General features: G+C 35.9%; 1 protein-coding gene across 1 annotated transcript in view; it reads right to left on the bottom strand.

Annotated features, from left to right (window-relative positions):
• The window catches only part of Slob (Slowpoke binding protein), an 823,759-nt gene that overhangs the window by 548,290 nt on the left and 250,919 nt on the right, over positions 1-24,550 (bottom strand). Inside the window, exon 2 of the mRNA XM_081762291.1 lies at positions 2,481-2,620. Coding sequence (XP_081618417.1) covers positions 2,481-2,555 — 75 coding nt within the window. The 5' untranslated portion in view covers positions 2,556-2,620. The remainder of the gene's footprint in view (positions 1-2,480; positions 2,621-24,550) is intronic.

The following is a 24,550-nucleotide window of genomic DNA, read 5'->3' as shown; positions in this document are numbered from 1 at the left end:
CAAATAATACACTTTTGTCTGGATCATACTATATTGTTAGTAATTGAGTATTCAAGGAGTAGAATCTGTTAAGGTTAACTCTTTTCATTTTTATGCAACAATGCCGGAGTATGCATTTGAGAATGTTGTGTAAGATGTTCCTTACATGGACAGGCTTTACTTAACCGTAAAGAAAAAAATGGGAAAGGAAACAAATACAAGGAAATAACATGCCAAGAACTCATTAAAAATTGTACTCTTGTAAATTTGAACAATGACCTTCGCACTTTGTTCCCCAAGACTCTACAAATTATACATCTCATCCTACACTTATAGGCATGGGCTATTTTAACGAAAGATTAAAGAAACTACACATATAATTTTAAAAGAACATAATTTTTATATTACCTTATCTGGTGGTTTCACCCTGTATGATAGGCACCAGTAACAGACGCTTAGAGACACTGCCAAAATCCAATGAGTATGTTGAGTTGTGGTAAAGAGACTTGAATGTTTATTGTATTTGTACTTGGAAATAATATGTTCTATTTCAGTGACTTCCTCAAAAGCAATTATTGAAATCCAAGGAAACCCTTTAATAGTGTACTTTAATAAATAGGGTGAAAGTGAATGATGTGCACAAACTTCGGGAGGTGATTCGTAACATCAAAAAAAAAAAAAAAAAAAGCCCTTTGCATGTTGTCGAATCCGTGTCGTGTACCAGTGAGAGAGGCGCCAACTTCGAATCGACAGTGTAATTCTGACAATTGGGACGGAATAGAAAGATGTACACAAACTCCAGGAGGCGATTCGTGACATCAGAAAAAGAAAAAACAGTCCTCTTGCCTGTTGTCGAATTCAGTGTTGTGTACAAGTAACAGAGATGCCAACTTGGAATCGACAATCGAATCCTGACAATTGGAACGGAACTGAAAGATGTGCACAAACTCTCTTTGACTGTGCAAATGCCTAATGTATCATTTTACTGGTGTTCATAGCCACATTTAAATAGTTTTGATACCACGAATCACTTCCCACAGTTTGTGCATATCTTCCTGTTCCATTCCAATTGTCAGGATTCGATTGTCGATTCCAAGTTGGCACCCCTGTCATCCATACAGGACGCGGTATTCGACAACATGCATTTTTTGTTTTCTTTTGATGTCACGAATCACCTCCTGGAGTTTGTGCATATTTTCCTGTTTCGTTCCAATTTTCAGGATTCGATTATCGATTCCAAGTTGGCATCCCTGTCACTAGTACAGACTCGGAGTTGGACAGCATGGAAGAGGACTTTTGTCTTCTTTTGATGGCATAAGTCACCTCCCGGAGTTTGTACACACCTTTCAGGTTCACCCTGTATGTATCAGATATAGTACAATCTTATTAATATTTTGTTATTTAATGCTTCGATTAGCGCTTGCAAATTAGTTACTGCTAAAGATTTATTGCGTTGAAACTGAAGTCACGTAAACCGAATCGCCCATGCAAACGCACTATGGGTTTGACCTTCCCGATCAATAACGAAGTGATGGAATAGTTTAGTTAACTAACCTGGAAAGCATGAGGTCGGCATGGTTATCCATTACAATCATATATTATGTTGAGGATGTTGAATGCATTTATATCAAAATAACTGCTTGGTACGTATGAGATAAAAGGATAGAACGAATCATTGTTAAAATTTGAAATCAACTTCTGACATTTCATCGATTGGGTAACAATTAGTAAAATAATATCTCCAAGACAAAAGCGCTTATTGGGGCTTATATATATTCTTGTAACAAAACCTCATTAAGCAAACCTAATTAGTACACTTTACAGCTTAATTGGTCAATATATATTTCAGTTGTGTTTGTAATAGAAGAGCTAAAGCTTGAATAATCCTTGCGTGTTTAATAAGACCTATTCACGATATGAGAATTCAGGCTCCCAAACCATCCACATTGTTTCATACAATTACATTGTATATTTCCATTTCGTAGAACGTATATTGTGTGAGGGTTTCGAAAACTTGTATTGGTTTATGTATACTTACATGATTTTATCTTGCTTTACATATTAGCTTAACATTTTTTTTTCTTCAAAATATAGTTGAATGTAATATAATACTGCGTGTTTGCATTAGTGTTATCTTATAAACGAGTTTATTGTATGTTTTTTTTTTTTTTAATTTGACATCTCTGATCTTTTTTGCTGCATTTTTAGAAATTATATTAGAATATTTATTTTGATTGTTTCTCAAAATTTGATTTTATCATATTTGCTATTTGGAGCAAAAATAGGAAAATTAAATGATGTATTGTGACTTTTACATATTTGATGAAAAAAGAACTACAGCTTTCAGCATAATCATCGCATGAAAAAGTATAACCAATAAGTTGTAAACTTGCTAATATCAAAATAATACTCCATATCCATTGATGGGAGGAGGGCCCACTTAAAGAGAACTAATTCTTTTATAAACAAATGCCAATAAGCTGTCATTCAATTGTACTTACCCAGTAATATTGAGAAATAAAACTTCGAATAATAGACTGTCCCAGCAGTCCACGGTCAGCAAGACCAGCTTTCATCGCAAGTATGTCTCGTGGATGGCGAGACTAGTCTCGCAATCTACGAGATCTTCCACTCTCTCCACCTGTCAGAGAATAAAGGCTTATGTATTCATATTATACTATAACTAACAACATACTAACTTCTACATGTACATGAAACTATGTGGTAAGGAAACTAAACACTATAGTCTAACAAAGCTGATAAATTTTACTTCTATATTTAAAGAACACAAGGAATGTTTTGATAACTAACGTTATCTTCTATTTTAAATATCTAACTGGGTTCTAAACTAGGTACAAAGTACACTAACAAGGAAAACTATCCAACTCCTCGGGGAGTATCGCATTGAAATTTGCACAAGTGGAAGAACATATTGAAAGATGGATATATGCTTACTCTTACGATTCGCAACATCGTAGAACAGGAAGTAGAATGATCTTTCTCCTATAGCCCCTGTAAGTTGTGTACTCTGGTCATACATGCCAGAATGTGACAAACTGGAACCTGTTTTCTCACAAAGACAGATACTACAAACTCAAGATGATGATAGTCGGTGGTGATTGAGATCTCTAGTACGACATTAATGTGAATCGATATCAAATGGAATGCGATACACGATCCTAAATTCCAAACGAAGACGTTTACCCGATGGAGAAAAAGGACACGCTGAAACCACAACGCAAAAACGGCTTTCTATTATTATTATTATTATTATTATTAGTAGTAGTAGTAGTAGTAGTAGTAGTAGTATGATTATCATTATTAATATGAGCAGTATGATGAGTAAATATAATAATGAGAAGACAAGAAATTAGGCTATATTTTTGGGCCCGCTAAATCACGAAGGACTTCGGTCTGTCTTGAGTGTTCTCTAGCACAGGTTTCAAAATCCACAAACAACCATACCCCAGACGGGATTTGAAGTCTGGACCCTTGAGTCCCTGGCTTGACGCCTGAACCAAGACAAACATGAGATCGGAAATAAGACGGAGAAGACAACAAAGAATTAATAATAATAATAATAATAATAATAATAATAATAATAATAATAATAATAATAATAATAATAATAATAATAATAATCACCATCATCATCTTATACCAGTGGTTCTCAACCTAATTCCGATCACGAACTTTATATTATCACATCCTCTTGCCAGCGACCACCTTATAATTTGTGGTTTGTAATAAGCTTGTGCCTGATTTTTAATATACCTATTGCGGAGATCTCACTATTATTTCTATAATCGTAGAATCAATTTCTTGTATATAGTGGATACAGTAACTTCCCTAAAAGCGAATGGATTAAAACCAAATTAGGTCCGTTCATTTATACTACAAATATCGAATCCGATCCGTCATAGCAGTGCTAGAGGACACTCAAGATGGGCCGAACACCTTGGTTACGTAACGGGCCCAAAAATGCATTTGTTGTCTTCTTTTCCTCATTAATATTATTTTTACTAATCATACTGCTCATATTAATAGTACTAATCATACTACTACTGCTACTACAACAACAACTAATAATAATAATAATAGTCATACTAATAACAATAATAATAATCATAGAAAGCCATTTTTGCGCTGTGGTTTCAGCGTGTCCCTTTTCTCCATCGGGTAAAGGTCTTCGTTTGGAATTTAGGATCGTTTATCGTATTCCATTTGACATCTATTCGCATTAATGGCGTACTAGAGATCCCAATCACCACCGATTGTTATCATCTTGAGTTTGTAATATTTGTCTTCGTGAGAAAGCAGGTTCCAGTTTATCACATTCTGGCATGTATGATCAGAGTACATAACTTTCAGGGGCTATGGGAGAACGATCATTCTACTTCCTGTTCGGAGACGTTGCGAATCGTAAGAGTAAGCATATTTCCATCTTTCAATATGTCCTTCCACTCGTGCAAGTTTCAATGTGATACTCGCCGAGGAGTTGGATAGCTTTCCTTGTAAGACTCATATTTAACAACTATTGTTATAGAAACTTCATTTCGTTTTAACCACTATCTAATGCACTAGTACACACTTTCTCATCTACTCGTAATATGTGTGGCAGTCACTTCAGGATCAGACCAGAAACGACTAATCTATTGACGAGAAAATGATTCATACCTTTCTCACCAGATCAAGAATCAAAGTACTCATCGTAATGCATCTAAGACTTGTGAGACTCACTCTGGAAGTTTAAACTCGACATATCATAAGTGGCAAAAACAAAAATCATTGAGGGGTTAATTATAAGTTTTATTCTAATTAAGGTTAAAATAGTTACTTGGATAATAATCACTTTTCAAATTAAGAAAAAAAACTATGTATTTATCATATTATACACATATGATTAAAACATATTATACATAGATAAAGCATGTTCATAATGTATTTAGGCAAATTTGAGTTATTTTCAACCGTATTATAATTGCCACTCATTCCAGATTTCCATTGTGTTAAGAAAAGAAAATTAGCGGACAACGAAGAAGTCACACTATTCCAAGTATGCTTATTATTAAGTAAATGTGTATCTCAGAAGTGATGTTTTCCGCTAATTTTCTTATTTTTCTGAAAATTATCAACAATGTAGTGAAAGTTATATATATGTATGTGTGTATGATAGTTATCAGAAGTTCTTTCAAAACTTGGGCATCTGTTGAAAATTAACCGTGAATATCAATTGCAAGTTTTGTTCTAGATATTCGGCTTGGAAATCGATCGTTTTCATTGTGGCCAATGATGAAGTGCTTACTCAAATTATTACAAATATACATATATAAGTAAAATATTTCTTTCAGCAATTCAAAAACTTGTTGAACTAATTGCTCTAGGGATGCGCACGAGACGAGTCGAGACAGGATTTTTCTGACAAATTTCGAGTCGAGACACGGCTCTTGCAATAGAGAAATATACATTTTTCGAGTCGAGACATCACTTTTACGGCATATTTTCGAGTCGAGACAGCCACAAATCTTGTCTCGTGCGCATCCCTAAATTGCACCATTTAGCAGAACTTAATGTAGCTTTACTCAAGCACTGCGAAGATTTCAGACTTTTATTTCTCCATTATTTCACCTTTGTCTACCCATGTTTTACTCTTGTTGTTTTTAATTATTTTTCTTTTAAATTAAGAGCACCGTGACGCAGCGGTAAAACTTTTGTATCTGGTGTATGGGGGAGCTGGTTCGATTCTCAGCCAAGTAAGTTTGTTATATACAACATCATATCCGTGGATTTTCTCATGGTACTCCCGTTTCCTCCCAGGTTCACACTTACCAATTCTTCCATTATCATTTACTTGCCTTAATCATCCGTTTTCCTTAGCTTAATCGTGGGACGTAAACTCAAAGATTTCATTTCAATTAATTTATTGAACATTTAACATATCATGAGTATCCTCTGAAACTAAGGGAGACGGTAATAAAGATAATGAACAAAATGGTGAAATGTGGAAATTGAAAGGAAATGGAAAAAGCTCAACAAAACCCACACATTTGGTGTTCGTTCTCCACAAAGTCCAACTGACTGAAGCTGAATTTCAACCGATGATCCCACGCAAATAAAACTGAACGCTATACTGGTGAGCCACCGCGGCTTCCATAACATTTTTGTTATCACCGTTCCACAAACTGTACATCTTCATGACCAAAAACGAAACCCATGTCATTCAAAACTCGCCGGATCCAATTTCGTGTTATTTTTTCCTGTTTCCTACACTGACATTTCGCCTGGGGCACGGTGGATCAGAGGTAGAGCGCTTACTTCTGATGTGAGGGTTCCCTGGTTCAAACCCCCGCCCAAGTAACTTTGTGGTGGACAACCTTGTGTCCGTGGGTTTTCTCGGACTACTCCCTTCTCCTTCCACTTTCTTATTCCACCAATTCTTCAATCAACATTCACTTGTCTTAATCATCGTCTCCTTTAGCTTAAGCGCCATAATCGTGGGACGTTAAATTGATATTCCGCCTTGAAATGTAAAGAATTTACACTATTCAAGAAATTTAGGGTTGCCCGAAAGAGAACTCCCTCAAAAAAAAATTGCAGAACTATTTCCAGTGTCGGCGACAAGCTGAAATTGGTGGATAGATGGAGCAAGAGTCCATAAATTGATAAATAGCCTTGTATATAGTGTTCGTGCTTTATAAAAAAAAAAGTATAAAGTTATCGTATTATTAATTTATCTTTCCATTGGTTACATTTCCCCAAAATTAGGAAAACTATATCCTATAGAATCTTATAGTAACAATGTAAACTAAAGAAATATTTGTAATCTAGGTCGACGTCTTAAATCGATGACTTTGGAACTTTAATGAATTTAAAGCAAGAGAAAGAGAGAGAACCGTGTAAACCTTATAGCTGGCAATGCATTACGGGAAAACTTGCGAAACAGAAGAGAAAACAGAATTTTATTGATAAACTCCAGATCATCAGCGTGATAAAAGTTGGAAGCAGTCTTCCTGCTAGACTATTTCCTTTGATTACCTCCCCCGCCCCGTTATGTTGCCCTCCAATCCTTAGCGACGGGTTAATAATACGCAGCCAAGTAAGAAACTCGGCAGTATCGGCGCCATTCGACTTTCTATTATTTTCTGTTGTTGTATACACAAAATATTTGTTTTTTTTTTCTTTATTTAAACTTGTCATATATCATATTTGTTACGGAGCATTAGTAGTTCCACTCACATAGTTTGCATTTTTGAAAATACTCACAACACGAAAAGAACAATCTTATAGTTTTATTGTTGAATGGGACACGGATGTACTTTGCCATGACAAAAGAAGTAGTAAAAGGATTATAAGTTTACAGTTTCCCTTTATTTTAAAATGCTCCTGGCCCTTAGAAGAAGAGAAGAAATGTTGAATACAGGAATGCAATTTCAGATTTTGCTTAGAAGAAAAAGAGAAAATATATCTCTCCGACACATAAGTTTCACGCTGTTATTAGTACGCTAGTATATAATTATATACTATTATAATTGATTTAAAATATTTATATTTCAAACCTAGTGGCGACAATTGCTCCCGGTCCTCTCTTGAATGAATAGTTGTTTGTATTTATCTTCTGTTGTAAGTTACATCACATATTTATTCTAAATCAGTAGTTCCCAATTACTTCAGAATTGTAGACACTCGTTTTAGTTTTAGGACATTAGGGACCTTACACCTTTAAATTTTGGTATATGTACAGAAGTAATAGATTAATGGTAGGTGGCATAGTTTAATCATCAGAATAGCATAATATAGCATAAATACCAAAATCTAAATGTCATAGAAAAAAAATATTTTTGTTTCGGATAATGCTTCCACCTCTGGTTCAATATTTACTACTTCTAGTTTTAAATCAGGTTCAACATCATGGCGATTTATTTTTCAGGACTTCTTTCACAAAGATATGTACAACAAAATGGAGCTAGGAGTTTCATTGCTCTTCCACCTACCTACTTGCATTCAGAAAATACCTTCAACCAAAACTGATCAAGCGAAGATTCTTTGAAAAATATTTTAAGTGAGCTGTTACAAGTAAAGTCAAAAAGTTTATCTTCTCTTCCTCAAAGATTTTAATTGTATTACATCATTAAAAGTGTAGCTATCCTCGTCTTCCTTCAATGAAAGGTAATAATTGCCGTACTTACAAAATTTAAAAGTTTTCCATACTTGACGTATAACAGAAGTCGATGCACTAACGCTGGGTCAGCACTGCAATTCGAAACAACTACCATTTAAGAGAAGACATTAAGAAACGTACGCTTCTTGCTGGGGTCCACTGTGTTTTTAAGAAATCAGTCTTTAACAATATTCTTACTTAAACAAAACATCAACAACTGCTTGTACTATGAATGCAATAAAAGCACTAACAGACTGCTTAAGTAATAATATTGTATTAATGTAACCGTCACAGGCGTTTAAACTTCTACATTGAGAATGGGTGCTAAGTTTGTCAAATTGGTGTGAACGTTGATACGCTTAAGCTTTCACGAACGAGTTCAAGACAGAAAAATAATTTCTAAAACTGAATATATATTAGAAAATATTGGTGATTACTTGGCAATAATGGAGTCTTAACTTCGATTTGGTCACTTTTACTGACAGATCGTTGACGTAATGAAATTCTTACGTCTGTACTATCGAAGATCTTATGAAATACTGGTTTACCAAAACTAATTGCGTTATAAATTATAAGATGCAAATAATGTCATGGACCCCCTATGTTTGTTCAATGGACCACTAGATGACAAAGATGATTAAAAACCATTGCTTTGTTTCCTTACAAATTTTTTCTATATATCCAAAAAAATCCACCTACTGCAATAAGCATTTTCTACTGTTTTATTTTGTCTGTCCTAAAACAACTATATTTCTCACATCTTCATCCAACAACTATACTAAAATCGTTGGTTGGTTGAAATGGAGTTCAGCGCTCATGTCAGGATTTGGGCTATGTTAGACATGAATCTACATCTTAACGTGGAATTCGAACATCGTGAGCTCCCACAGGGAATCAAAGCCGAGTTTCCCGCACAGAAGGCGAGCACAGTAATCCTATAGCCACCAGAAAGCTTCGACTAAGATCTCATACAGAGGTAAAGTGTTACTAGGGAGTAGGGACAGAAGGAGGAATGATAGCTCAGTAAAGAGCACTCACCTCTGGTACATGGACTCCCTGGTTCGATCCCACCTCTAGAAAAGTGAGTTTCTTGGTACATAAACACTGTTTGCATTGATTTTCTTTGAATTCTCCCATTTTAAACTACTTTCTTCATCCCTCCATTTCGTTCATTTTCTTTAACACCGCCTCCTTTAAGTACAAAAAGTTAAGTACAAAAACGCTTCCCACCGTTGCTGCACAGAGGTTGAGATTGACGATTAATAATGACCCTGCCCTTAGCAGCTGAATCTAGGATTCCTCCTCCCCGTTGTAGCACAGAGAAAGGTAATAGCTCTTGTATGTTGCATCACATAGATTCCCTGCCTGTAGACTCACTGAGATAGGATTCGAAGTTTTTTTTTTTTTTTTTTTTTTTTTTTTTTTTTTTTTTTTTGCCCGTTGTAACTTGGAGAGAAAAAGGTATCTCTTGCCCGTACCAGCTACATATACTAATTGAAGAGTGACCAGTTGAAAACTGATCCCTTCTGTCTTGGAACATACGCTTTTACAGTCAGTACTTTTTGGTGCTTGCGGAAAGATGTCGAAGGGGGTCTTCTTCGTGCCCCGTCGGTGACTATTATATCTGTTTCTGCTTCCTAGTAATGATTTCGAAACAAGTAGCTTTGTTTATCAGTATCAGGTAAGTGATGTTCACTTTAATGACGGGATATTACAATACATAATTTCGAAAATTGAAATTTAATTTATTTGCTTACAGCACTTTTCACCTAGTACACAGCCTTTTATTGTAAACAACGAAGCTTTCGTGCACTCTCGATCAAATACAAACATGCAGTATGTACTTGAACGTCTGTGTTACTGGGTTCATTTTAGATGAGAATGAATTTAATAAGTATTGATTTATCATATTTTAGGCCTATACGCTACTATATTTCATTAGCTCGCATCCTCTCTATTATAACATAGTTCATTCACCAAATTCGGAAATATTATTTTCGTATTTTAAATTAGACTCGAAAGACACATTTAATGAATATTCTTCTTGATTGATTGATCCATGGAGGAATGCGAATTTATTTATTGTGTTTGTATTAGTTGTAATTCAATCAGATGCCGAACAACTATGTATTAATTCTATTTCTACAAGAACAGTTTAACTATATAAAGGAACCTCAATATAGTCTTCAGACGTCACTGTTATCCGTTTATCTGCGGATATTCTTGTTCAGAATCAAGAGTTCAAATTCACTGAAAAGTTTAATAGGACAAATCATCACTACTAAAATTTGTACAGTATATAAAGCATGATTTAGTATTTTTTCATTGGCTTTAACAGATAAAAATGGTCGATCAAGTGATTACGAATTTTTAACACGCTTTACTTTTGAATACATTATAAGTAAAAATCACTGTTCGGAAGTGAATTTTCCTTTCCCTTGGCAACACTACTGCCAAGAGAAAAACAATATTGAGTTTACTTTGATTAAACCTTCCTGATCAGACTACAGTATTCTGCGAAATCGCATGCAAGCGAAATTAGAGAATCTGCAATAGCTAAATGTCTTCTGAAGCCCTTCATTTTGTTTATGCAACATGTTTCAGGTTCTAAGGACTCATTAGTCTTGTAATATAGCGTCTCATAATTACTTTCTTGATTGCACAAGGCAATAATAATAATAATAATAATAATAATAATAATAATAATAATAATAATAATAATAATAATAATAATAATAATATGCTTTTGGAGCAGTTTTATTTTGATTCAAGTGTATTCGCAACAGATGAATAAGAAAAGAAAGAGAGGAAACGAGAAAGTAACTATTAAGCAAAATAATGGTATGTTGGTTGAATAATGATTATAAAAAACATATAAATTAGAAATTCGTATTACTGTAAATTATTACTAGCATAGTGCATACGTGAAAATTATTATAAAGCAACTGAAATCAACTATAGATATGTTAAGCTAAAAGCTTATCAGGAAACAGAATTAAACGGTTGTGTAGTATAACATAAAATGTAAGGAAGTAAAGAGCTATGTAACGTAATTTTGTACATAGGGCAAGCTGTTATTTCTAAGCAGTTTGCTTTACTAGTCTAAAATCCTTTACATATTTATTGTGTCTGTCCGCATGTCTATGTCCCATGGGGACAAAAAATCTCAAGAAATATTTGATAGGTCGCCAGCAATTTTAACCAGGACCTTGTCAGCGTGATATATACGACACCGTTTCTGTAGAGTTATTATTTTCGTTTCTTTTGAATTTCTAGATGTACTCGTGTAAAAATTACTGATAATACAGGTAAGAGTCTATCTTTTACGTGGCCGCAGTAACTCTTGATACACGATGCCCTTGCTATCCTATCAATTTACAGCATAACGTTCTTGGACGTCAGTGTAAACTTTGATACAAACTGTGGACCTTCTGCTCGCTTTGATTTTGCTCCTTTTTTGTATATTGTTGTCATACATGGAAGCTGTCCACTTTTCATCGTTTGTGATTAACCAATGCAGAAATTACTCGAGTTCGTTGCCTTTCAATAGAGATTCGAAGATGAAAACTCAATTGACTAAATATGTTTGAGTTAGATCATATGACACCCAAACGTCGAAGTACTTTTTGTAGCCAGCTTTCTCCAAATTGTTTCAGACTGTTTGGTGATGAATGTTTAGATCATTGGCGATAACTTGACTACTTACATCGATTGTGATCGATTGTACCAGAATATCATTTATTTTCGCTATGATTCGTTGGACATTGCAAAATGCACAATGGGCCGCGGTGGCTCAGTGGTAGAGCGTTCACCTCTGGTGCTTGGGGTCTCGGGTTCAAACCCTGCTCCTGCCAAGTGAACTTTGTGGTGGACAGACACCGCGTGCGTGGGTTTTCTCGGGGTTCTCCCGTTTCCTCCCACTTTCATTCCACCATTTCTTTCATCTCTCATTATCACCGTCTCCTTTAGCCTAACCGGCATAACCATGGGACATAAAACTCAAAAATTCCATTTCATTTTTTTTCAAAATGCACAATGGACATCGAAATTTCTGTAATGAAACCGACTGGACTATCTACTTGCTCGCATCTTTTCTATAAACAGCACAAGTTTCTTTACGCGTATGCACATAAATCAAATTGGTGAAGTGCAGTTTTACGGTAAGTTCACTCATCTCTACACCGGGATACCTTACGTCTGATTGTAAGAATTCCAACACTTTCTGTACATCTACTAGCGTCAGCTGTCAGCATTTAAATGACGTTAATCTTGCCCCGCTACAGCTTATGTGCCCTGAGATTTGGGACACTAACGCCATCTCGTGTGTAAAAGTCTCAATACTTTTTAGATGACTTGATATCAAATCTTGGATCTATATACGAGAATTTGTCAGGAATATTTTGCATTGGTATTCAATACCTGGTGGGTTTGTGATAGTTTGAGACCAGAAAAGTATTTTTTTAAATGTAAAGTTAGCATCTAAGTGCCGACTAAGTACATGGTAGTGATCTCTCCTTATCCACATGCTTATAACACCATTCGTCGCGTTGTTGTGACTTTCGTAGTGCAGTATTTGAAATTGCGTAAATTCTAAACCAGTGAACGCAAAATTGTCTATCGTGAGCTACTACTAGCTCACGGAGAAATTCTCGGTAGATCGCGTTAGGCCTACCGCTCACTGGCGACAAAACAGTTGCGCAACTATCTCGTCGTTGTCGCCTGCAGTCAGCAACTTTACGGAGACAAAACAGTTTTGTTGCCATACCCTCGCTCACTGGCGACGGCAACAGAAAAGTTGCCGAGCATTTGATATCACAATTTACATAACCGGCAACCGGAACAGTTCATATAATCGCTGGTTTCGGGCATTGAAAAAAACTATAGCCCATTCCAATGGTTAAATAAATAAATTTAAATAAATAAAATAAGACCTGTTTGGATAAATTTCAAAATCTTCCTTTTCTACTAATTTCAAAACGTTCAATCCAATAGAACTATTTTCTTAATATGTCCCTCTCTGGGGTCTCGAGAAAAATAATCTCAAAATTGTGTGGATTGAGCGTCCTCAAATTAGTACGAAAGGCTTATTAGTCATGTACCCTATCGTGGACACCTTTACCATTCACATGAGGTGTTTTTTTTTTTTTTTTTTTTTTTTTTTTTTTTTTTTTTTTTTTTTTAATCAATTCACACTCGGAATTAGCGTGCACAGGTTTTCGGGCGTGTTACAGGTGTATAAGTTCAAAAAAGTCATGAGTGGAACTAACAATGCGGAACTAAATAATTTGAAAAGATTAACAATGAGGACGGGGGATGGATTCAGACGACATAACATTCTAATAACAAGATCTTCTAAAATGTTCTTGCAATTTTTAGAAGTAAGGGGCCATAGCTCTCCAGCAAATTATCCTAATTACACCAATGCTATCAAATTTTGGAAGGTAGCGTCAACAGGGGCGTCATTTCAAACTTCGCTTGAGGGGGGCAAGAGCACTACCGACATAAGACTTTCACGTTTTGTACTAGTATATTAATAGAAAATAGATTAGAGTATTTATATATTTCTATATATATATATATATATATATATATATATATTTCTCAAACTCTTGGGGGACAATTGCCCCCTCCTGCCCCCCTAAATGACGTCCCTGAGCGTCAATGAGTGACAAAAATATCAGCAGTATGTAAGCTAATACGAACGGGAACAATTATTCGAATTAAAAGATAATAATAATAACGAAAATATAAAACGACTGGAAAAAACTAACAGAACGAAACTAACAAAAGCGGCAATCCGACAACACTGTACTGTAATTGTACTCTCAAATGTTCTACGTATAGCCATAAAATAAAAATTGACTTTCTTCGTTCTTCCCGCGTATTCTTCACGTTTTAAAATCGGCCATTTTTATATTGTACAGTTTTTTCTTTTTTATATTTGAAATGGAAAGAAAATTCAGAATGATCATTTTATCTGTATTTTTTCTAGTTGTGGGAAATTAACGGAAGTAGTAGTAATGATAATGGCAGCGATGTGTCATTATCAAATAATGTACATTCATGTCCAAAATGATTGTCGCATATCTATAACTGTCTTCTTGTAAGAATATAATTTGATAATGATTTTGCAGGGTACTTTTAATACTGATACTATGTGTACAATCGGGAAATGTATATTTGTGGTAAATTTCGTAGGAAAAGAATTATAAATAAGAAAATTAGAATGAGTAAAATAAAATGTTGCTAAATGGACAAGAAGTTTTATTTTCGTTTTATTGTTCTTACTCTTTTGACATGAAATTTTCCACATACATGTCTTTGCTTATTATACACATACTAACATTATAAGAAATACCGGGCGAATTCGTTATCAAATTATATTCCTACAAAAAACATACTTATAGACATGCGACGATAATTTTGGACATGAGTGTACCTACCTGTGTTGTTTTTTCTTGGCTGGAAAGGTCATTCTAGTTTCTCACAGCAGCAAAACACACTTCCTTCAACAATTTCTTCTTTATATATATTTCTTCTTTAACGCTGGGCGTTTCTCAATTTCCTCAATTATTTTTTCATAGTCTTTATCACTAATTAAAGACATGCTAGTCACTAATCATAGAATGTGTTAGTTTCCTTTGCGAACACTTCTTTTCACGCGCTACACACGAAACGAACTGTTACGTGAAAAAACTTGTAGAAAACATTTATTTTTTTTACCTTTCTACTTGGCGGTACATCGGCAACTTTTCTGTCGCCGTCGCCTCAGTGAGCGGACTCCCATAAGACTCAATGCATTTTTAGATGTTGCGCAACTGTTCCGTCGCCGAGCTGTTGCCCTGCTGTCGCCCTGCTTGGCGACACCTCGGCAACTTTTCTGTCGCTGTCGCCTCAGTGAGCGGACTCCCATAAGACTCAATGCATTTAGCCAGAGCAACAAGATAGTTGCCCGACAAAATGTTGCCAGTGAGCGGTAAGCCTTAAAGCTTCGGTTGGCTAACCTTGATTTCTCTACTGAGCTGACGCTAACAACAGAAGAGCTGACAACAACAACTGCTTGTTTTTCCCGCTCAACTACCACTGTCAACCTCATCTTACATTGATTGTATACGCGTGAAGTTGTAAACGTTATGTTTTTCGTATTTATATTAGACATTTGCTGACTTGGATAGTTTGATTTCATATTAACGAGAAATGCAAGTTTATAGGCAATAAATAAATGCATTTTTTTTAAAGGAGTTGGTAGTTCTTTTGGTTGATAGTTCACGGTAGGATTTAAACACGATACATTAGCCCAGAAGCTTCCCAAGTTCGGCAACCACTGTTCTAAATTAATATATGAGGGTAGAAGTTTTCTTCATAAAGAATGTTTTTTAAGGGGAAAATGTGAGTTAAGGTTACAAAATTTAAATACCCTTCCGTCAGTATCTTCAAGTGGCGATTTAACCTACTGCATCATTAAAGAGTTAAATTATTTTTTTTTTTTCATACTGTTGTATCTAACTTTTAAGACTCAAATTCCAGAAAAAGAAATATTAGAGATACTAACACAGAGAAAGTTTGTAGCTCCTTCTCATGGAGTAAACTTCATAAACCGAACACTTTGTCTGTTAGAGCATCTGTACTACTTTCTCAGTAGTGGCTAAACAGTGACAATATTCCTAACAGCACAAAATGTGCTAGACTTGTCCATTTAGGTATCCCAGCTTTTTTTAGGTACCCGACACTTGGCACATATGGTATTCATGTGCTAAGTATGTACTTCAGCTACCTAAACTTTTAGGTTCTTGTTAGACTTAACTGATCTTTGCGACTATGTACCACAAATGTAGAATTTATATACTTGGCTCAGTTTCGCATTGTGACAGTCATTTGTTTCTATATCGTTACTTGGGACATATATTTTTCAAGTTTTAGGTGCGTACTTTAGATGGATACTTTTTCAGGTACTTATGGCACTTAATTGATATCTGCAGCAACGCATGAATAACAGTCAACTGTTTTCATTTCTCATACGCAGTAACATGCAACTGTTTCTCCCACTTTCTGTTCCTGTTTCAAATGGCAAGCGATAATACGTATGTTTAGGTAACCTTATTTTCAGTAGTGACCATTGTGGACCTGAATGTAGTAGTTATGTACGTATACGGTATGCTAACTGTTCTATTTATTTTTTGAATATTGTTAGGTAGTATAATTTGTTGATGAGATACGATGGAGAAATTTTATTTAGAGCGGTTGAAGACACTGTGAATGGACTTTCCCTAACAGCACACGGTGTGCTAGGCACGTGTCATTTAGGTGTTCCGGCTACTTTTTAGGTGCCCGACACTTGGCACATATGGTATTCATGTGCTAAATACGTACTTCAGCTACCTAAAGGTTTAGGTGCTTGTTACACCTAATTTATATCTGCGACTATGTACCACAAATGTAGCATTTATATACCTGGCTCAGTTTCACACTCGATAGTCATTTGTTTTTATGTCGTCACTTGGGACATATATCTTTTATGTTAGAGATACTTCCTTTAGGTGCATACTGTTTCAGATACTTCTGACAAGGATTTTATAAAATAGAGGACCTGCCCTTACAACAAAATCCTGAAGCCACACGTCACAGTTTCGCCACCCCTACTCTGCCCACTCCGCCCAATAGGATCGCAATGTTTTGAGCCAACAATCATGGCGGAAACGAAAGTAGCCAATCAGGCGATGGCAGAAACGAGAGTAGCCAATAAGACGTGCCGATGCTCGGTTGTTTTTGGCTTCATCGATTAAATAGGATGAAGATACATATGGGCAGATCCTCCATTTATAACATCCTTGACTTCTGACACACAATTGATATCTGCAGCGACGCACGAATGACAGTCAGCTGTTTTCATTTACTCATACACAGTAACATGCAACGGTTTCTCGCGCTTTCTGCTCCACTTTCTGTCCTAGTACACAATCCCTTAGAAAAAAGAAGCAACAAATGCATCAAATTTGGAAGAAAGAAATGACGTAACTGATCAATAAAATTTAAGATGAATCTTTCATTCAAATATGAACAGTTAATTATTTACGTAGTTAGGGATAAAGAATTGTATTTTTTAAAATGCTAACTGTCCCCGATCATTTGAAAGTAAATATGGAAGAACCATCAAATAAAGTAAAGAGACGCGTCATTTTGTTATAAAATTACATGGCGAACGGATTTTATCTGATCCCAAACGGTTATCGTCGAATATACAGGGTTACAAGAACACTCTGATTAGCCAAGTTAAAAAGACCCCAAGGATGTATCCCTTTACAAGCGACGTTTTCTTTATCGCCTTCGTGGCCAAGTCGGAAGAGCACTACCTAGTAATCAAAGGGTTGGTTGCTCGCGCCCCAACAGATAAAAAAAATGGACACAAGACAATTGGCATTGTAAAATGCTGCCTGAAGAGTAACGTTATCATGTATTTCGAAAAAAAAAAAATGTGCATGTACTGTATGTGTATGTCGATAACCAAATGAAGTCAGGGATCGATCTTAATATCACTTGCGATGCAAGATCTCGGTGTTTATGTAATAGTACCCCGTAGTTATGCGGGGTCGTTGAAGAGAACAGGGACCGGTAGTGACACTACAGTCAAACTTGACAGTGCGACATATAAAGTTGTTCTGATGGGGCTTGAAAATGAAAATGAAATGAAATATTTGAGTTTTACGTTCCGCAGTTATGCCGGCTAGGAGAAAGGAAACAGTGATAATGAGAAATGAATGAAATAGTGGAATGAAGGAAGTGGGAAGAAACGGGAGAACCCCGAGGAAACCCACGCACACGGTGTTTGTCCACCACAAAGTTCACATGGCGCGAGCTGGGATCAAATCAGAGACCCCATGCACCAGATGCGAACGCTCTACCACTGAGCCACCTCAGCCCTCTGATGGGCTTCCTACATCACTTTATGCTTGTCATATCTCCTGGTGGTGTGTTTGCTAACAATAGGATAACACCACCTCTATAGCATTAGTAGCACTACAACAGACCGTGCGTTACTTAATGCCATGCAAAACTTGCTACGTTGAGTGTCCTTGACCTTTGACACTTCATTTTAAATATATTTCGAAGCTGACTATCGCATTGTGTAACTCAACTACTATAGTTAACCAATACTTGGCAATCTCATTTATCAAAGAATATTTTCATAAATATAGTGTGTGTGTGTGCGTGTTTGTAAGAATAATTACAGATATCAATATAATTTTGACGAAAATATTTATTTATAATTACAGATATCAATATATTTATAGCAAAATATGGGGTTAGTACGGAACATTTTATGTTCATTTCTTCATATATGTGATGTAAGTAATGGATTTTTGCTAATTTGTACTAAATACTACCTTAATATTTTATTTTATTTTATTTATTTATTTATTTATTTATTTATTTATTTATTTATTTATTTATTTATTTATTTTTGAAATTTTGGTCACCTAAAATGAACTTCTGTTTCAAAATGTTTTGTTCTTGACATGCAAGTGTTCAGTTAATCACAAAGAGTGATAAGAAGGTAATTCAGCGTTTCCCTTTTGCTTAGGTGGTGCGTGTTGCCCTTTTAACTATTTCTCTTGTATCTGATACGCTGTGTTGCTTTGCTTTTCTAACAAAACTCACTTAAGCGTAGTTCTATATTAATATTAGCATTACTAACTAAGACTAAATTAAGAAATATCAAATATAGGGCATTAGGACCCACAGGAGTGGTAGCTTCTCCCAAGAAAATACGTTTTCACAGACAGTTTTACTATGAGTAATTTACTACGGACTCAAATAACGAATATATGGAGACATATCTTCATCGAATCAAGTTTAAGTGCACCATCTGAAAGGAACGAGCGTCTGCCTGATAATCTATGAGTAATAAAGTGCTCCCTTGCTCTACGACCGGTTAAGACGGCAACCAGTGAACGTCTCTTCGTGCAACGAAGAAATGGCGCAGAGAAAGGTTTATGGGAGGCTAGATCAGCGGTAATCAAACACAACGTGCACACTACGGGGATCTTTACAGCTCAAAGAGCATGTTTCACTAGACATATATTATATGATACCTTCAGAAGATAACCCAATCAAACGAAATACAACTCATACAGTAGCTTATCCATGAACTTTCTTTTTGCCTGGAATACTATTACAAAAAACAGCATTTCAAATCAAAGCTTTCGGATTACTTTTTTCCGTTACAATATTTGCTTCCAAGAATACTAGCAATCGTATGACCTTGCTGCTCAAAAGGTTGAGATCTGATTTCTAGTTTAATATTCCATTTTCTGTAGGATATTTCGTTCTTCTGGATGTGGTATCATTTTATTTAAATGCCAGAGATCATTAGTCATTACAAATTGCGATTACTTGCTAACTGACTATAACGATTGGGAGAATAAATATATTATTTTAAAGTTGGTCTTTATATATGTGTTGGAAAAGAAAATAGCAAGAGAAGATTAATCAGATATCATATTAAACAACTTTCAAAAAAGAAGAAAAATATAAAGGAGAAAACTGTTGCAGAGTTGAAACATGAAAATAAAGAGAAACACTGCATAACAGAAGCGTAATGAAAGTCATATCACTAAAAATTAAAATATTTTTTTTCTCTTAAAACTAAAAGAAAAGGATTTTTTAATGTACTATTGTTGTATACAAAAGTTCATACTTTGCACATCATGGGATAATTTGCACAAAATATGAAAAGAGTTTCACAGTCCTCTGTCGGTAAAACCATGAACAGTAAAGGGGAAGTTTCAACTGCCACCGTAAGATAGAACATCTATCTGTATTTTAGCTACAATGTTGGCGGTTAGCATCAGTTCTAATTACCGAGAGGGTTCGTTGTTGTAGAGGTATGGAAAGCAATCACTGTAAAGGCCGCCAAAATTTGAAAGATATCTCGTACAAGAATTTCCTTCAAAGTCAGTTTCGTAGAATACTATTGTGTATAATGAGACTTTGGTGCAATAGTTGAAATTGAAATGTGAAACGTTTTAATGTCATGAAAAAGTAAAACTGGGAGAAGGCGGTTTCAGCCTCTACTCGGGATTACTTTGCACCGGTCCAAAATACCGCTTAGATAGAAAATTATTACCACTGCAACTTCCTGCATGCTAAATTTAGGTAAATTATCTATTTAGGTAGATGCCGGAATGGATTTCTTGCTGGAAAATAAATTATGAACAGTGGCAGATGCAGAAAAGTAGTTGGAGAGGGGCTTCACACAAAAAGGCTTCGTTTTCTTATAAAAAAAATCACTAGACTTTTTTTGGGGGAGGGGGTTTGCAGCTTACACGCATAGGAATGACTAACATTAGTTTAAAAAAAAAACAAAAATAAATGCGATTTAGGTGGACTTCAGCCTGAAAACCCCAAATCCCGTATATCTTCCAGTGATTACGGTAGGAATGATATTCTTGGACATAAAGAGCAACCAAGGCAAATCAGTTCACGGGGAATTTTTTTTTTCTCTCCCTGAGTTGGCATTTTTGTGGGACATATGCTAAAGTATTAGAGTGTGGTTCATGTGCCAATACCAGAAAATACATAATTTTATTTACAAATATCGATAATTCAAAGTAAGTACTGATATCGGTGTCATCATTCTAATATCAATACGTGTAGACTGCATGCAGTTTTGTGTAGAAAGTAAAATGTAAAAATACTGAAGGGAAAACATTACACAAAAACGTTATATTCGTATGTTGAACATACGTTTTCGTATGTTTGCAAAGTAACCCCACCTATGGGGTTATTTTGCACCAAAGTTTATATTTCAATAACTATGGTCATACTGAATGTCTACTAATGAACTTGCACTGTTTTCCTTATATATTTAGCTATTATATGTTTAAGATACAGTGTTCTAAATCATTACGTTTGTATGTTACATGCGATTTTCTTTAAAATTGTTTAAATCTCGTGCAAAGTAACCCCGTCTTACGGTATTAGATAATCTTATTTCTCTAGTTTCAAGCAATAAAACTTTAATTTTTTACCAGTGAAATTTCCCTCAGAAGCCGCCTCTGCTGCATAACAATCCACAACTGACACTAAAATACAAGTTACCACACTTAGAATAGTAACTAAAGAAGCGAACTTTTTTTACAAAAAAAAAAAAAAAAAAAAAAAACACGAGTCACCATTTTACTTCTTAAAAAAGTTCTTTTAGACAACTGTAAGAAAAAAAAACAAAAAACAAAATTATCTTTTGATTTGATTGGACTGAATTAGATTTGATTGGATTTAGTTGGATTGGATATGATTTGTTTGGATTTAATATCATTTCATTTGATTTGGTTATTTTAGTATAGTATCCCTTTCAGCAGCGAAGATAAATAAGACGTGGGCTTGCAGCTTAAGGTGGAACCCAAATCGCATGAACTCCCGTCTGGAATCAAATCCTGGTCTACCTCGCCAAAGGCACATATGATAACCACTTAGCCACGAGGGAGCTCAAAATTATGTTTAGAATGTGCTGACATTAATTTGTAATGTAGATCTACGCAATGAAAAGAAACCAGCAATTAAACTGAAACCTAAACTCCCTATATACAGGTTGTTTCCAAACAACCGACAACGTTTAGGAGGTGACTCTTGACACCAAGATAAGACAAAAAGTATAGACCAACCTGGGTGCACAAATGCTTCCTTTCGGAGTTATAGGCTCCCGAAAATATGAAAAAAATGAACTTTAATGGTTAATAGCACCAATACTATGGAACCTACCGTAGGCGAATCAAGACTTCACTCAGGAACTAATAAGTACGCCCTGTATATATTTTGAAACACCCTGTATATATTTTGTGTAATCAATTTAATGAATAAGCAGTACTGTCGTGTGTACATCACGTGAAGAAGTTTTGTTTGTAACATTATATTATCTCAGTTAATATTCAAACCGGAAGAGATAGTAAAATTTAACCACTTTCAATTTTAGTAGAAAAATTAGAGATTAGGGATGGGCACGAGCGAGTTTTCTTTTAAACTCGACTCGACTCGAAACATACATCTTTAAGCTCGACTCAAATTCAGCTCGAGTCTCGAGTGGAGTCGAGCCAAATCGAGCTAAATCCTGTGTGTAGTTTCAAGTACTCTCTTCAATTATCCTACATAGATAATATAATTATCAATGATATTACTACTACTACTACAACTTATTATTATTACATATTATTGTATTATTATTATAACAACACCGTGTATAGCCATGAAATTGTATATGAATATTAAAAGCTAGTTGACTGCCGATCTCGGTCGTCGAGAAGTCTTCAGGAGGCAAGGACATCGTTCACCAGGTTTTGGGTTTGAGTTTCGGAGGAGCAAGTATTCGGGCTCGAACCAAAAATTGTTAAAAGTTATAGGGCACCAGCCAAACATGTTCATAACTATCAACGCCTCGAGCGAATCGGCTCACAGTTCATTCACTATCGACTCGCCCAACCGAGCCGGCTCGAGATTAACCGAATCGAGCTGATGGCTCACCCCAATCGAGCCGGTTCGAGCCATGGGCTCAGTTGAGCCGAGTCGAACCGAGCCGATGAACTCGTTTCAACGGAGCTGGTTCGAGCCAATGGCTAATGAGCTTAGTCGGTGGCTTATCCCAACCAAGCCAGCTAGAGCCATCGGATCAATTGAACCGAGTCGATGGCTCATCCCAACCGAGCCGCCTTAAGCCATGGCTCAATATTGAGCCGAGCCAGCTGAAGCTGTTCGCTCTGTTGATCCGAGACGAGCCGGTTGACAACACAACCCGGGTTGGGCTTCTACTTCGCACAGAAATTCGACCGTGCAAGTTTCAGCCTTGATGGTAAGAACTACAGTATGTACTTATATTGGTGCTCACGACATCTCAGGCTGTCTCGTAATAAAGATCTATTGTCGTTTCGTTATCGACACGAGATGAGATGCGAACAGTGTCCCCTCTCGTGAGCAATTCCACATTACTGCTTACAGTCTTTATGGCTTTTGCTTTCCAGTCTAATCAGACCATGATTTCAAAACGAGTTAAAACGAGCTAAATGAGCGAGCCATTTATCAAACTCAACTCGACTCGAAACTCGACCTCAAAAACTGCGACTCGGTTCGGAACTCGACTCGAGAAAGTTACCTTTGACTCGACTAGAAACTCGAGTCAAATTCGAGTGGAGTTTCGAGTCGAGTCGAGTTTTAGCTCGACTGTGCCCATCCCTATTAAAGATGGGATATATTCTAGAGACGCTTAATTGATTGCAGAAAACCCCTTACGGGTACCTTTAATTTTTTTTTTTTTTTTACTCTATAGTGAGCAACGTTGAAATAAACATTTGTTGATTTCTCCTGCTTTCAGTTTGAATATAGGATTAAGAGAGAAGGCCTTCCCCGCTTTATTCATGAAAATGGAGTAAAATACTTGTCATTATCTGTCAAGTGATGTTGCTGTTGGGCCCCGCACCTCTTACGTCAGTTCGACTTTGTTCGAAAAGAAACAGGTCACAGGGGGGCCCCGCAGACCCCGCATTGCGAGGACTCCAAGCCATCATGGGGGCCCTCAAATCGTGAAGTGTAACGTGGAGAAGGGCCCCCACTCTACACTGTCTGCGGAGGGCATCTCCAGCCCTTTAGTTACGCCACTTCCAGGTCATATAATATTTTCGCTGGTCAGCATATGGTCCAAAATTAGCTCTTAAACTTGAATGTTAGTGGAATGATAATATTGTCCAAATATTATTCACATATTAATCGATAAATGGCATCAAACTGAATAAAATAAAATTCTTGGAGATATATTATTGTCCATAGTTTATCAGAAAATAATAAAAAAAAAAATACGAGATTTGATTTTAATGTCCTGTTAATGGCTATATGAGACGTGGACCTACTGATTAATGTGGAATCCGAATCACATGAGCTCCCGCCGAGAATCGAACCCAGGCATACCACGCCAAAGGCGCGTACGCTAAACGTTTAGCCATGGAGGAGCTCAATACGAGGTTTTATGGGTAAAATAATGTCTTTTTTTTATCAATCTGAGTTAGTTGATAGATAGTTTTTTTTTTTAATTTGGATAAAATAGATGTTACGTTAGACTTCCAAACTATGCTATGACTAACTCTTATAAAGCGAATTTGTCTATCCGTCCGTCTATCGACAGGTGTCAGAGCGAAAATGGTAAAAATTATATCCAGTTCAATTTTTGCAATCGATTCAGCGCCAATATATATATATATATATATTTCATCTCCTCCGTTGACTCTTTACTTACTGGAAGTTGTAGAAATGAACAATTTACGATTTCAACGTAGATTGCCGTAGATCAAAAACAATAATAGAAAGTGGCAACTAGATTTTTTTTTTTAAATCGGTTCAACATCTTAAAAAATAAAGGTGTTATCTCCACTCGTA

Source organism: Thermobia domestica, chromosome 6 (assembly GCF_964235325.1).
Source record: "Thermobia domestica chromosome 6, izTheDome1.hap1.1, whole genome shotgun sequence".
NCBI classification, from domain to species: domain Eukaryota; kingdom Metazoa; phylum Arthropoda; class Insecta; order Zygentoma; family Lepismatidae; genus Thermobia; species Thermobia domestica.
The sequence above is the reverse complement of the archived record's forward strand: the minus strand, read 5'-3'. Positions and strand labels throughout refer to the sequence as shown.